Consider the following 15,493-nt stretch of genomic DNA (forward strand, 5'->3'; position numbering starts at 1 on the left):
ATCCCCCTCCACCTGGAACACACTACAGCAGAGTCTGAAGCTGTCCAGCTTGATCCCCCTCCACCTGGAACACACTACAGCAGAGTCTGAAGCTGTCCAGTCTGATCCCCCTCCACCTGGAACACACTACAGCAGAGTCTGAAGCTGTCCAGCTTGATCCCCCTTGCAAGTTTTAAATTATAGTTGAGTAAAATGGAGTGCCTCCTTGGTTTGCTCTTGTTCACAAGGTTGAATCTCTCCACTTCTGGCACTTTATGTTTTATGTTCATGTTTTTGTTACTGTACTTTATTGATTGTATTGACTGCTGATTGTATTTTGTATCTGTTGTATGCTGCTGTCTGAACAGGTCGCACTTATAAATGAGACCTCGGTCTCAATTTGGTTTTTACCTGTTTAACTCATTCACCGCCAGTTTAGGACTGCCAATATTTAGCACAGGCCAAAGATTTTCATAATTGTTGGTCATCTTTCAAGACCCACAGTAAATTATCTATTAGCACCAGAGTGATTTGCAATACCTCAAAATGAAGATGTACGTCTCTGGGTTCACCAGGGAAAAAAAAAGTGAGCTTTTAGCATGTTCTGTACTCTACTTATAGCCATTTATATACACCCTGTTTTCCCCCAAAAGTTCTCCCAGAGAAAATGAACAGGAGAAAAGGCAATTTTTGTAAAAGGGCACAATCTCAGGCATAACTCACTCTCAATTCTTTTATTTTGAACTGTATTGACATCAGACATGTAAATATTATTCGTTAGGACACAAATGACAAAAAAAAAAATATATATATATATATATATACACATGAAGTGCTTTTTTTTTACATTCAACAATACAGTTTACTCGGTGTGAGTGTGCAGACAGACAGACAGACAGACAGACAGACACACCGACAGACAGACAGACAGACAGACAGACAGACAGACAGACACACACACACACACACACACACACACACACGATCCCCCTTTTAGATTTCTAACCCAACATAGGATAAGCAATAACCACGCCCTGTGGCGCTGGGATTGGCCAGGAGCAACACTGGAGGGCACGCAGCCCAGCGATTTCATGAACCAACTGAAGAGCTCTTGAGAAGGACAGCGGGCTGCTGTGAGTGCCTTCTGCCCGCTGCTGCCTAGCTGTTCCTGTGTTTATTTTTGATTTGTTCTGGTACACCCGTCCTCGTCCATGTCTCCCTGTCATATCAACTCTGCTATTTGATCGTTCCCGTTTTCCCCTCGGCTATTCAACACGTCCTCACCGCCCTCGCAAACTGATCGATCATTTCCTCATTCCTCCGATGATCAAACACATCTCTTGATTACTTTCTCCCGTTTTCTCCTGGCTGGCACAGAGGAAGGCGACTCCAGCTCGTGCAGCGCGCCGAGGGCGTTTCAATGGCGTTTCTCCTGTCTGCACAAGGAAGCGTTACCCGTTCTCTGCTTTTCCTCTTGCTCAATTTCAAAACAACAGCTGCGGTATGTGTTTGATCGCGTGCTGTCGGCTACCCTTTGAAGGCAGGGACCTGTGTCTGTGTCACAGGCTGGGCAAGTGTTTGCTGCAGGCGCTGCACCAATAAAAACAAAAACACGTCAAACACGTCATTGGCGGGGAGGGCTATTTCTGATAACACGTCAAAGACGTCATTGGCGGTGAATGAGTTAAATTAAAGCTAAATAAACAAAACAAAAAAATACAGCCTTTAATGTTTCCCACAGCGTGGAGTCTGACACAGTGATTTCGTCATCTAATGGCTTTCTGGCAGACTGGATGGATGCCTTGCGGCACATTGCTGCCTCACAGTTGGATGGTCTCACTCTAGACCTGGTTCTTCTTCTTTCAAGTTTCCGGTGTTTCTCACACCTCCTCAATCTTGGCTGTTACGCCTCGTCTCATGTTCCTCCACTCCTCATCCCTCCTGAGCAACGCACCTTCACCTTTGTGAAGGGGTCCTCTGTTAATCCATTGATACCTGATGCAGCATTTGCGTGTATATCCCTCATTTGTGTGTGTATCCTTTAAGACGCGGTTCGCGGTCTTAAAGGGATACACACACAAATGCTGCATCAGGTATCAATGGGTTAAGAGATTTCAGCCCAGGGGCGGAAGCCATTAACCTGACGCTGCCAGATGGACGGTATAGCTCCACATAGGTTTCACTAAACCAGTCGATCTGGGAATGAAGTCACCAGACCCGCTGACGGAGGCGGGCACTTTTTCCAAGCTACTTGGCAGGTGATTGGATGACCCATCTGTCTATCACCGCTGGTGGGTGTTAACTTCAACCAATCAGATCGCCGAAGGTGCCTGTGGATGATCTCCGTGGTATTCATTGATTGAGTCCTCACGGTCGTAAAGTCACCTTCGAAGCATTTAGTTAGATTATAACGAACTAGTTGTGTGGCTTAGCCTTCCCAAATGTTGAGGGTCGTTTTTTAGAATTTAATACATAGAATTGGGAACGTTACATTCAATTTCATTCAGACTGCTTGTCACTTCCGCGGCGGCAGCCATGTTGACGAGTGAAAAGAACTACAAAGACCATGTACCCACTACTTGCCCAGACGAGCCTAAGCCCGCCTAAGGCTGCCGCTGATTCGTCGAGCCGGCATGGCTTGACCAATCATCTTAACTGCCTGTGTGGGTCCAGACCGTCACGGAGAACCAAATGAATTGTGAGTTCACGTGACGGGCGGTTTACCAGGCTAGGAAGCCATCATCTGGTTCCAAAAAGCTTCTCCCCAAACCTCCCACCCACCCAGATGTCCTCTTCACCAGTGATCTCACTCATTAGGAATGTCATAACATAAGTGATGATCCCTCGATGGGCAGTTGTGATGTCATCAGTGATGTCACTCGAGCAACTGTGATGTCATAAATCCTTCCAGGTTAAGGTTATAAGTAGGAGCAGCATAGGACCAGCATACTTATGAGGTGTGTGTGTGTGTGTGTGTGTGTGTGTGTGTGTGTGTGTGTGTGTGTGTGTGTGTGTGTGTGTGTGTGTGTGTGTGTGTGTGTGTGTGTGTGTGTGTGTGTGTGCGCGCGTCAGCTATGCCATTTTGGGGGTCTAAAACTAACTGCCACAGGTCTTAATGGGATAGTCTGCAAGTCTAGCCCTATTTGATGCTTACCAATGATGATGTTGATTGGTATAGTTCTTTATCCATGCTGTTCCCCATAGTAGCTCTGGAAAGTTGGGTAAAAAAACAAATGCAGGGTCAATGGTGTCACGCTCCTGTGTGTACAAACTGACTGAGGCTCACTGAAATGTCATTCATAGTGCACACACACACACACACACACACACACACACACACAAAGTACATTTCAGTGAGCTTCAGTCAGCTTGTACATACAGGAGGAGCATGACCCCATTGACCTTGCATTTGTTTTTTTCCCAACTTTCCAGAGCTACTATGAGGACCAGGATGGACTGTGATGAGAAAGAATTAAGTAAGTAAGTAGCAAATAGGACTAGACTTTAAAAAATGTGAAGTATCCCTTTAATGTGTATGTCTGTATTTCAGCCGTACCACCAGACCTCCTGTTGTTGGTCATTAAAGAAGAGCAGCAGGAGTGGAGTTCCAGTCTGGACCAGGAGGACCCAGAGCCCCCACACATTAAAGAGGAACAGGAGGAACTCTGGACCAATCAGGAGGGAGAGCAGCTCCAAGGGCTGGAGGAGGCCAATATCACAGAGTTCCAATTCACTGCTGTCCCTGTGAAGAGTGAAGATGATGAAGAGAAACCTCAGTCCTCACAGCTTCATCAAAGCCAAACTGATGAGAAGAGGGAGGCAGCAGAGCCTATAGCCAGCAGCTCAACTCAACAGATGAAAACAGAAGCTGATGGAGAGGACTGTGGAGTATCAGAACCAGAAAGGAACTTATATCCAGCTAGTGATGACAAGACCTCAGACTCTTCTGACCCTGAGACTGAAGGCAGTGATGGTGAATGGATGGAAACCATTGAACCTCAGTCAGGTTTAGACTCACAGAAAAACTGTGAAGTTATTGGGAAGAAACAATTTAGTTGCTCAGATTGTGGTAAAATATTTGGTTATGAATCACATTTGAAGATACACATGATAGTCCACACAGGCGAGAAACCATTTAATTGCTCAGTCTGTGGTAAAGGTTTTGGTCAAAAAGGACACTTAAAGGCACACATGATAATACACACAGGTGAGAAACAAGGTAATTGCTCAGTTCTTGGGAAGAAACGCTTTGGTTGCTCAGTTTGTCATAAAAGTTTTGCCCTGCGGTCAAATCTGCAGGTACACATGAGAGTCCACACAGGAGAGAAGCCGTTTGGTTGCTCGGTTTGTCATAAAAAGTTTAGTATGCGGGCAAATATGCGGGTGCACATGAGAGTCCACACAGGAGAAGCTATTGACAAACAATTTAGTTGTTCAGATTGTGGTAAAGGATATGGTTATAAATCACAATTGAAGATACACATGAGAGTCCACACAGGCGAGAAACCATTTACTTGCTCAGTTTGTGGTAAAGGTTTTGGTCTAAAAGGATCTTTAACGGCACATATGGTAATCCACACAGGTGAGAAACAATTTAATTGCTCAGTCTGTGGTAAAAGTTTTGGTCGTAAAGAACAGTTGAAGCCACACATGAGAATCCACACAGGAGAGAAACACTGTATTTGCTCAGTCTGTGGTAAAGGTTTTGCTCAAAAAGGACAGTTGAAATCACATATGATAAACCACACAGGTGAGAAACGATTTAAGTGTTCAGTCTGTGGTAAAAGTTTTGGTGTTAGAGGAACCTTGAAGTCACACATGATAGTCCACATAGGTGAGAAACAATTTAATTGCCCAGTCTGTGGTAAAGGTTTTGGTCAAAAACAATGTTTGGACAGACACATGATAGCCCACACAGGAGTGAAGGAGGAGAGAGAGGCAGAGCCTCTAACCAGCAGCTCAATTCAACAGATTGAGAGAGAGGATGATGGAGAGGACGGTGGAGTATCAGAACCAGCCAGGAACTTGGATCCAGCTAGTCATTTACAGCGGACTAGTTCTGGCAAGACTTCACACTCTTCTCAACCTGAGACTGAAGATGATTTGATGGAGACTAGTGAACCTCAGTCAGGTTTAGACTCACAGAAAAACGGTGAAGTTCTTGGGAAGAAACACTTTGGTTGCTCAGTTTGTCATAAAAGATTTGCCCTGCGGACAAATCTGCAGGTACATATGAGAGTCCACACAGGAGAGAAGCCTTTTGGTTGCTCAGTTTGTCATAAACGTTTTTCCATGCGGAAAAGTATGCAGGATCACATGAGTAAAGTCCACATAGGAGAGAAACCATTTCATTGTTCATTGTGTGGTCATAGTTTTGGTTATAAACGTGTGTTGGAGAACCATATAAGAGTCCACACAGGAGAGAAGCCGTTTCTTTGCCCAGTCTGTGGTAAAGGTTTTCGTCAAAAAGCAGAGTTGAACAGACACATGAAATTCCACACAGGAGACAAGCCATATAAATGTGCAGTCTGCGGTAAATGTTTTGCTCATAAACCGCTCTTGGATAACCACATGATAGACCACACAGGAGAGAAGCCATTTAAATGCTCAGTCTGTGGTCAAGGTCTTCGTACAAGCACCAACTTAAAGCAACACATGAGAGTCCACACCGGCGAGAAGCCATATGTATGCTCAGTCTGTGGTAAAAGTTGCAGCCAACTTGCACACATGAACGAACACATGAGAGTCCACACAGGAGAGAAGCCATTTATTTGCTCAATCTGTGGTAAAGGCTTTGGTTATAGGAAATCTTGGAAGATGCACATGATAGACCACACAGGAGAGTAATAATTGAATTGCTGTCTGTGGTAAAAGCTGTAGTCAAAATTGAAACTTGAAGAGCCACATGAGTTACCACGCAGGAGAGAAACACCTTAATTACTCAGTCTGTGTGTTTATATACAGTCATATGTGTGTTCATCATATAATTATGTAATTCTCTATGCTTGGATGATGCTTGTTCATTAGTTAAATCTAGCTAGGCTCACTGTCAGCCTGTTTCTGACTGAGCAGCTGAGTAAAGTTGTGAAGCTAAATGGGCAGAAAAAGGAAAAAGAACCACAGAAACGTATAAAATGTATATTTAAATGTGTTTAGTATACTGTAGCAGAGGAAGCAGACTGAACTGAGCCGCTGAATGGCAGAAAATGTTGGACACAGAATATGTCTCCTTATAAAAGGCAGTAGTAAGCTTCATTTAACCCATTGATACCTGATGCAGCATTTGCGTGTATATCCCTCATTTGTGTGTGTATCCCTTTAAGACCACAAACCGCGTGACGCGGTTCGCAGTCTTAAAGGGATACACACACAAATGCTGCATCAGGTATCAATGGGTTAATCAAATAACTGCAGCCCTTTCACGCCCTTATGATAAAACAAAGGCCCCGTTTTTTGTTTGACCCCTGCTCAACCCTGCCTTTGCCACGACAAAGTTGTTGACTTTCTTTTTTTAATTTCTGTTTGTTTGATTTAGTTATTTTGTTTTATTTGTTTTCTTTTTATTCTCCATATTTTTATTTTCCATACATTTATCTCCACGGCACGGAGCGAGAAGCACAGGCAGCCTTCAACCGTCCAGGGGCGCCGTGCCACGCTGCTACGCTACGAGGAGAAACGGCCAACCACCAACACAAAGAGTGCGCCACAGCCTGGAACCGCTATAGCGGCAGTAAAGGAAGCACAGTAATGACCATCGCCTCCAGCCCATAGCACAAAGGAGCCGACTCGCCCGCAGAACTGCGAAAACACGGGACAGGCATCCAGAGACCAGTCACCGGGCGCACTGTGGAAGCCCATCTCCCCTCCTCTCCTACCCAAAAGGACACTGAACGTAAGGGCATAGCTATTCTCTGGGCAGAGTTAAAGAATAATAGCAGACTAATTGTGAGTTTGTTTGTTTTTGTTTGTTTTTTTAAATATATATTTTTTTTTATCCCATTTTATCCCCCATTAGTGCTCATTTGATTTCTCAATCCTGGTTGCTACTCCATCCTCTGCCGATCTGGGGAGAGCCGAGACTGGCTCCATGCTTCCTCCGAGACATGGGCAGTCAGTCAGCCGCTTCTTTTCACCTGACAGAGGAAGCTTCACCGGTAGGACATAGCACGTGGGAGGTTCACGCTATTCCAACCAGTTCCCCTACCTCTGAACAGGCGCCCTTAACGACCAGAGGAGGAACCACACTAGCAACCAGGATATTGCATCTTTTTGTGAAGGGGGTTCCTATATGAAGGAAACGCCCGGGAGGCACGGGGAGAACATGCAAACTCCACACAGGAAGGCCCTTTTGCCGACCCCACTCGGGCGGTGGGCACTCCAGGACATGCGGACGGGCACGCATTCCTTCAGCGTTCACCTCGTCCCCAGGTGGGAATCGAACCCACGACCTTCGAGCTGTGAGGCGATAGTGCTTACCACTGCACCACCGTACCTGCCGTGTGAGTTTGTTTTGACTGTAAATCTCAACATGTTACTGTACAGTGAGAAGAGAGGTTCATACAGTATAATTTATTTGACATGCTCATTTGGGACTGACGAGATCATTGAAATGTTCAAACTCTGAAAGAGGTTCATTTTGATATCATCTGTCCCTTAAATCGGCTCATCATACACCGTTGGTAATCCGACTAAGGAAGAACAATTGCTGTTGTCTCTTTCTGTTCTCTCTCTCTCTCTCTCTCTCTCTCCCTCCCTCTATCACTTCCCTCAGAAAAAAACCCATCAACTTCCCCTATCTGAATTCCCCTTCTTCCATAAAAAAGAAGAAGGGGCCATCTTGGTTGGTCCCCAGGTTGAATTTCCCCGCGCTCCGATCTAGCCGTGACATCACAGAGTCATTCATTGCTCATCTCGAACTCCGCCTTAACCAATCCCAATTGAGGACCACAATGGAAATAAACCTTCGACCTTTTTTGTGTTTTTATCCTCGGTGATTTATCTATTGTCTGTTATTTTTACTAAATGTATGTACTGTTGTGTTTTTTTTTTTATCACCAAATAAATGCATTCATTCATTCATCCAACCCTGCCCCCAGGGGACTGGCGGTGACCAATCACGAGTGGTACAGCTCCAGTGACCCCTCCCAGCATCATTCGAGCCCCCCCTTCTCTCCTCTCGTTGCCCATCCTCTCTCACACCCACACACACACAGACACTCATCATATATGCGCACCACCCCACACACTTGTAACTTCTACTATCAAGTTGTATAAGTGTTTATTGTTTATTAATTAGTTTAGCTATAGGTGTGATTAGTAGTGTATAGTTAGTTAGATGTGATGATCGATTGTTTAACTATAAGACATTGATACACTAAATTGATGCTGTGGTTGAATAAACTTTTGTTACACATTCTATTAGCTTCCAGTGATTATTCATGTGTATATCTATATTTGTGGCCAAGGTGTGCAGAAGCCAGTGTTTGAACTTTTAACCTTCTAATTGTACAAAATACAATTAATTATTGAGACTGATCTTGATTGGTTTGGATTTGTTTATTAGCCATAAAAAGGTTACTAGACTGGTGCGTGGCCATATCCATGCTGGTGCCCAGATTTTATAGAGAATTCCCATCATTATTTTCGGACAAATTTAATTTTATGAATATTAATAATTTATGGGGCAATTGTACTTGTCATATTCATCTCTGACCCCCCGAAGGTTTATGATTGTATGTATAGCAGAATATTCTGGGTGGTTGTCCAACATTATATAAGAAGGAAAACTGGGCAAACAATCCAAATTCAGGATAAAGACATTTTTATCTGCTTAACCCTAGAAGAACACTAACGTGATTTAAAGTCACACCATCACTAATGTGGTGACCCCCCCCCCCCCCCCAAAAAAAAACAGGACCTCCCAACTTCTTCTTCGGTCCACCCATGGGACTTGTGTGGTGAAAAAAAAAAAAAAAGTCACCAGAATACCATTAACCCTAACCCGAAGATATTTTACCCTCTATCACTACAGACAGGTATACACAGAAGAGGAGCTCTATGGCAGACAGCTAAAATGTGTAACATTTGGGTTGTAAAAATAAAAATAAAAATCACAAACAAAACAATTGTACTTTTGTTTACCATCTGAAAACACTAGTTCTGCATGTGTTGTTCCTACTTGGTGCTTGTCTACAAACTGTATGATACTGCTGTCATTATTAGGTGAAGGGAAAAAATGCTAAATGAACTTGCTTGATTAACCAATACTGTGTGGAGGGCCACATATAGTGTAGAAAATGCTCCGTAATGGCCCACCATCAGGCCTGTTCGTGGGGCAATTGACGCCCACGAACCAAGGAGCCCACGATCGGTGATGATGTCAGAGTTCACCTTGTGAGGTCATCGGTGATGTCAGACGGTCTAGGCTGCCTCCGGACTGTGTGACGGCAGACGTGTCATACCTCCCGGGACGTTGTAACATCACCAATGATGTCATACCTCGAATGTGGGGGTTATAAAAGTGTTGTTCTGTCGGTGATGAAGGCTACTGCTGAAACGCGTACGTTGTAACAGGAATAAAAACCCTCAAGAGGACTTCAATCATGAGAGACTCGTAGGAAGTTTTAACAAGCTTTATTGAACAAATAACCAGTTTAAGTGTGGCGTATGGCTCCATGAAATGATGACGCTCCTCTTGAGATGAGAGAGGGGGGGCATCAGTGATGTATAGGATAGATAATCTCCCCATAGGGATTTCTACAGGAGCCATGACGTTGGTGGTGATCAGGGGAGGGGGTGGGGCGAGACAACTGCTCCAGTGATAATGAACAGCAGCTGAGGATGATGGCACAAATGTGAGTAATGATGTAGTAGCAAGGGCTCTATATACCACCACCACCACTTAGGTGATTGGCTCAGCAGATCAGGAGAGACAGATGTCCTTAGCTGATTGGATATTGGGAAATGGAGAAGGGGCAGTTGTGATGTCACTAGTGATGTCACTCAAGCAATTGTGATGTCACCAGTGATGTCACTCGAGCAATTGTGATGTCATCAGTGATGTCACTCAAGCTATCTATCTTGTAAGGGGTCCTTGGCTGAAAAACATTTGAGAACCTCTGCTCTAAACTATGCTAGAGGTTAGTCTTCCATGATTGAAATTCAGACCACACATCATCGAGTGCTGGCTCCTTCTCTACTACTTATTGAAACTCTTGTGCCTTGCACCTAAAACTTTGTTTATCCGGTGAGTGTGCGGGCTGATAGCTCCCCAGCTATATCTGCTTTGAACTGTTATGATATCTATATGGTTTAATGGGGAATGGAGAGGAATTGGGAGATGCATCAGTTGGCCACGCCATCGCTCCTTCTGTTTTGTTCTGCTTGGGGCAGTCATTTTGTTTTTTTTAAACACGATCATTGTCAATACAAATACCTCCGACTCCTCACCGGCTGTCCCACAGACTGAGGTGGTCTGGCTCTCACCGGCTGTCCCACAGACTGAGGTGGTCCGGCTCTCACCGGCTGTCCCACAGACTGAGGTGGTCCGCCTCTCACCGGCTGTCCCACAGACGGAGAATCCACCGGTTCCCACTGCAGAGGCTCCCACTGCTGTGCTGCCAACACCAATTCCGTATGTATCCCCGGGACCCTACTCAGTGGAATACCCCTATGAGTACCACTTCATTATAAATGAGCCAAACGAATGCGAGCAACAGAAACCTTTCGTGGTCCTGATGGTTCCGGTGGCGCCCCACAACCGGGCGCATCGCGACATCGTCCGCAGCACCTGGGGCAGTGAGAGCATGGTGCTGGGCAAAGTGGTGAAGCTGTTCTTCCTGTTGGGGCTGCACCCTGGAGAGGGAGCTGAGCAAATCCAACAGCAGGTGCTGCAGGAGAGCAGAGAGCACCGGGATCTGATCCAGAGTGACTTCCTGGACTGCTACAAGAACCTGACCATCAAGACCATGGTGATGTTGGAGTGGCTGGACCTTCACTGCTCCAGTGTCTCCTACGCCATGAAGATCGATTCAGACACGTTCCTCAATTCTCACAACCTGGTGGACATGCTGCTAAAGGCTCGAAAGAAAAACTACATGACTGGACTAGTGGCAGCAGGGGCTCAAGTTCTCAGGAACCCAACATCTAAGTGGTACCTACCTGTATCGATTTTCCCTGAGTCACATTACCCACGTTATGCGTTGGGACTGGGCTACGTTCTGTCTTTAGACCTTCCTAAAAAGCTTGTCGAAGCGTCCAGACACGTTAAAGCAGTCTACATTGAGGATGTATATTTGGGGTTGTGTATGAGACACCTGGGCATCCCACCCACAAACCCCCCAAAGTGGAATCTGTTTCATGTCAGCCCTCTGTATTACAATCGCTGTGCTTACTCCAAAATAATAGTGACCACTGCTACTGAAAACACTGATCGGGTGTGGATTTGGAAAGACTTTAAAAGACCAGCGCCTTACTGTTAAAAAAAACAGAGAGGCTCACGGAACTTTGACAGTCAACTGATTTTTCCAGTCCCAAATAGACGCCGGGTCTGAAAACAATTATTGGTAAATAAACACCGGGGTGTTACGGTAATTGTTACTGTAGAAAATGCTCCGTAATGGCCCAGCTACTCTGTATATTGCTTCTGCCTGATATCCCAAATAAATTCCTGAAAGACATCTCTGTGGTTCTAATCGATCACTGCCGTGAGCTCTTACCTAAGATCCAGCAAACTTCACACAAACTTCCTAATAGTATATTTTGAGAGACAAGCCGAGGGCCACTTAACCTGTTAATCCCTAAGCCTATTTTTCAGCTCACCTGCCCAAAATGACATGCCATGAATGGAGTATATCTCCACAACTACAGGGTATTTTCTGAAAATTATTTTTTTCAAAAGCTAGCCAACACCTGTGAGATTGCTGTAGAAGTGTCAGAATCAATTACAAATGTACTGTATCAGAGTAAAATCCGTTAGAACATGGCAAAAAATTAAAAATCAAGCTCCGCCTAAAAAAACACTATTTTGGATGAAAAGCACCTGAAAATCATGGGTTGGTAGCCAAATTATTCTATGGAGCCGTAGACTAATATCTTATGAGTGCTTGTATCAAAGTAAATCCTTAGAAAGTCAACCAGAGTAATTCTACAGATGATTTACTACATGTAGGCCCAGGCGGACCTGATCTGGGCACATTTTGGGCATCATGGGTGCATTTGACTTTTCTATGGTAGAAGACTGAAATACCTTTTTTTCTCCTATTTACATATCACTATAGGTAATATGCGTTATGGTTTGGATAACCCTCAAGCGTTATATCTGTATTTTTATTGTGTGAAATGTATCAAAAGGGCTTCTTCAAATTGCAGGCAAAGCCTGGGACGTTACGCAGAGGGATATCTCGGGACCCCATTGGCCGATTTCGATGATTGACACCTCTATGAAAGCGTCAGAGCCAATAGAATCGACGTGTACTGAAAGAATTTACGTCAGGCTAACCTCGCGTCACCAGGCTCTTCTCGTCAGGCAGTTTTCCAGGAAATGCTGTCGACTGAACCCAAAGCTCGTGTATTCTGTGAAGATGACCACTCCATGTAAAATCCTCCATATGGCTTTGTAAACACGATGACTGTAAAAAACAACGCTTTAAGAGATGATGGAGTAGCAATTAGTAGCGTTTTTATGAAGTCAAACACAACTTTTGATTGGAAAACAGCAAAGGTAAGACATAACTCAAAACGTCTATGCAGCTGTCCAACTCTGTGAGTCTTACAAGGTCAAGTAATTTCTGTCAGAGCTGCTCAGTCTTCACTTCCCTGAGACTCAAACCCACAACATATATAGACTGTGTGGTGCAGCCGTCCAGCTCTGAGCCACCTGGTCAACGTGCAGGACATGGTGTTCCTCAGTGGGATATAGACTTTCAAAATTTAAATTTGAACTGACAACCAGAAATCCAGTCATTCAGCTAATAAGCTTGACATGAAATAGGACTTGAGCAGTTGATAAAAACAAAACAATGAATAATACATTTTCATGACAATGAGAGCTTATAAACCCTGCAGATCTTAAAGTGCTAAACGTCCCATCAGGCCTTTGATATGGGCTAATAACTGCTTTGAAATACTGAATAGTATGAGTGGGGAAAGAGTCTAAACTTTGGCATGCTGTCTTGCTAAGGTCACAGAGGTGAAAACCTGGAACAACAGAGTGGAGCCCGAGTGACTGTTAAAGCCAAAATAAATGAGGCACTTCACGGCCACACTAATACTCTACAAATACAGTATGTCTTCTCTCACTTTTATCAATCTCTTCTTCCCGGGTTTCCTGCTATAGGAGGAAATAGAACAAGGAATGTTGACCAATTGTTTTCCTTCTTGCAACATACAATTCTCATATAGAGAGCCAAAGTGGAACGTCACTTCCTGCTTCAGCACTGTAGGCCTACCAGAGATTTTCATCCGCCATTTATTTTCTCATAGACATGTCGTAAAATGCTGACAAAAAGAGTTTTACTGGTTCAAACCAAACGGTTCGGATATATTTAGAAACAGGAGAGATCGCATAACATTTCACTCAGACCAAAACGTAAAAAAATGCGGGTTTGAAGAAAATATTTTATATTGTTTTTTTGGTCCGAGTTAAATGTTCTATGGTCTCTCCTGATTATAGCGTTAGCTGAACCGTTTGGTTTGAACCAGTAAAACTCTTTTTATAAGCATTTTACGAAATGTCTATGGGAAAATAAATGGCGGATGGAAATCTCTGGTACAGTGTTGAAGCAGGAAGTGACGTTCACTTTGCCTCTCTATTGACCGGGAGATTGATTCAAAACTGGTCAAGCCACACGGCCTGCACAGGATGACCTTTGCTGAGAGGTCGTCCCGCTGTAAAAACACGCACGTCGCGTTTGGAAGCTTTCACATTCTCCTCCCTTCTGGCTGCTCATTCCAGCCTGGAAGTGGAAGAGAATCATTCCTTGGAGTTTTAGCAGCATGTTAAGTTGCACCAGAGCTCCAGAACTGACATTTGTGTGTCAAGATTAATGTCACAATTCAATGAAAAGAAATAAATATCGTTGCACATCACATGTAGCCTATCATGGCTTAAGATAAATCTCTTTAAAAAGTCAACAAAATGAAAGAAAATTTGAAAGAAATATGGCCTTGTCGAGGCCAGAAATGTGTTGTTCTTATGGAGAACAATCAACAAACGATCTTTCACATGAATTGACTAGTTTGGTCTGGCTGGGTGTCCTACATCAACAACAGAAATGTCTCATCTTGATTTTATCAGCAGACAAAACCAAACACAAAACCTAACGGGCCTGCCCTGCATCTCGACGAGGGTCAACTAGGACAAACGGCTGCAACAATTAAGTGCACCTGACAGATAATTCTGAAGTAAAAGAATTTGAAATAAAACTGGATCGTAATGTGACCACAACCCAGATGTAGTTTACCATAAATTGGGCTAGAAATCGTCTTCCTCCTCGCTCATTTGTGCGGTCCGTCGTCATATTTACCTCCATACTAGAGCATGTCAAGATGACACAAATACACTAATCATATTTATCACACACCCACATCCACATCAGCTGATGGCTCAACTGATTCCCTTCTATGCATTCAATTGGCAGATCTCATCGAGTGCAGCTTATTTAAAGCTGCTTCGGTCTGCCTATACCCTTTTCTGCCTCCTCTGCAACCCATCTCAGCTCCTCCTTACTGTCTGACTTCAACAAAGTCATTTGTGTTGTCAGTGTTGCTACCTCTGTACCTGGGGGTCTTTTTGCTGCTGCTGACTCCGAGAACAGAGTCATACCGCCAAAGATATAAGTACACTGCATATGGCGATAATAAAAGTGTTCTTTTGACTATAGTGGTCCTCCTGACTGAAAGAAATGTACTGAACATGAGAGGGTCTGTGAAAGTGACAGAGGGTCTTTCTGAAATTTACACCACTTGACCTCTATGGAATGATTCTGTGGAATGTTTCTTCTTGTGCGCTGTGTAGTGAAACGCCCATGCGTGCACGGCACACACAGACACACACACACACACACACACACACACACACACACACACACACACACACACACACACACACACAGAGAAGAGAAGCCTCATATACAGTCACACTTGCAGCATGCATCATGGGAAACACAGCAGGAATGTACTATACTCTGTTTATAAGGGAGGGGCCTAGCCTATAGGGCGTCAAATCAGGGGCCCCACTGACTGAAGGCGTGACCTACACACCCAGCATGTTAGACTGTCCCATCATCAGCCAGCCACGCAAAAAGCTCATCCTTCTCTCATCTATTGGCCTAATGACAATTCACACGTTTCGCCCTGATGAAAAATCACCATATTCCTACTTGCTACTAGCTTCTTGTTTTTGACTGTGTTTGTTTAACTCTGGCGAGTTTATATTGACTGTCTCACTTTTTTAAGGGATGAACTACACATTAAAAAAGTAATGAATGAATGAATGAATAATAAAAACTGCAGT

At 44.1% G+C, this 15,493-nt stretch overlaps 1 protein-coding gene across 1 annotated transcript; it reads left to right on the plus strand.

The window, feature by feature from the left end:
• Positions 1-10,109: 10,109 nt before the first annotated feature.
• Positions 10,110-11,459, plus strand: LOC310777749 (beta-1,3-galactosyltransferase 2-like; the record flags this gene model as incomplete). The annotated part of the gene is made up of 2 exons (XM_083638114.1): positions 10,110-10,118; positions 10,443-11,459. The coding sequence occupies 2 exons, from the start codon at positions 10,110-10,112 to the stop codon at positions 11,457-11,459; spliced, it is 1,026 nt and encodes a 341-aa protein (XP_083494240.1).
• Between the last annotated feature and the right edge of the window lie 4,034 nt (positions 11,460-15,493).

Source organism: Poromitra crassiceps (assembly GCF_964638095.1).
Source record: "Poromitra crassiceps genome assembly, chromosome: 6".
Classification (NCBI taxonomy): Eukaryota; Metazoa; Chordata; class Actinopteri; order Beryciformes; family Melamphaidae; genus Poromitra; species Poromitra crassiceps.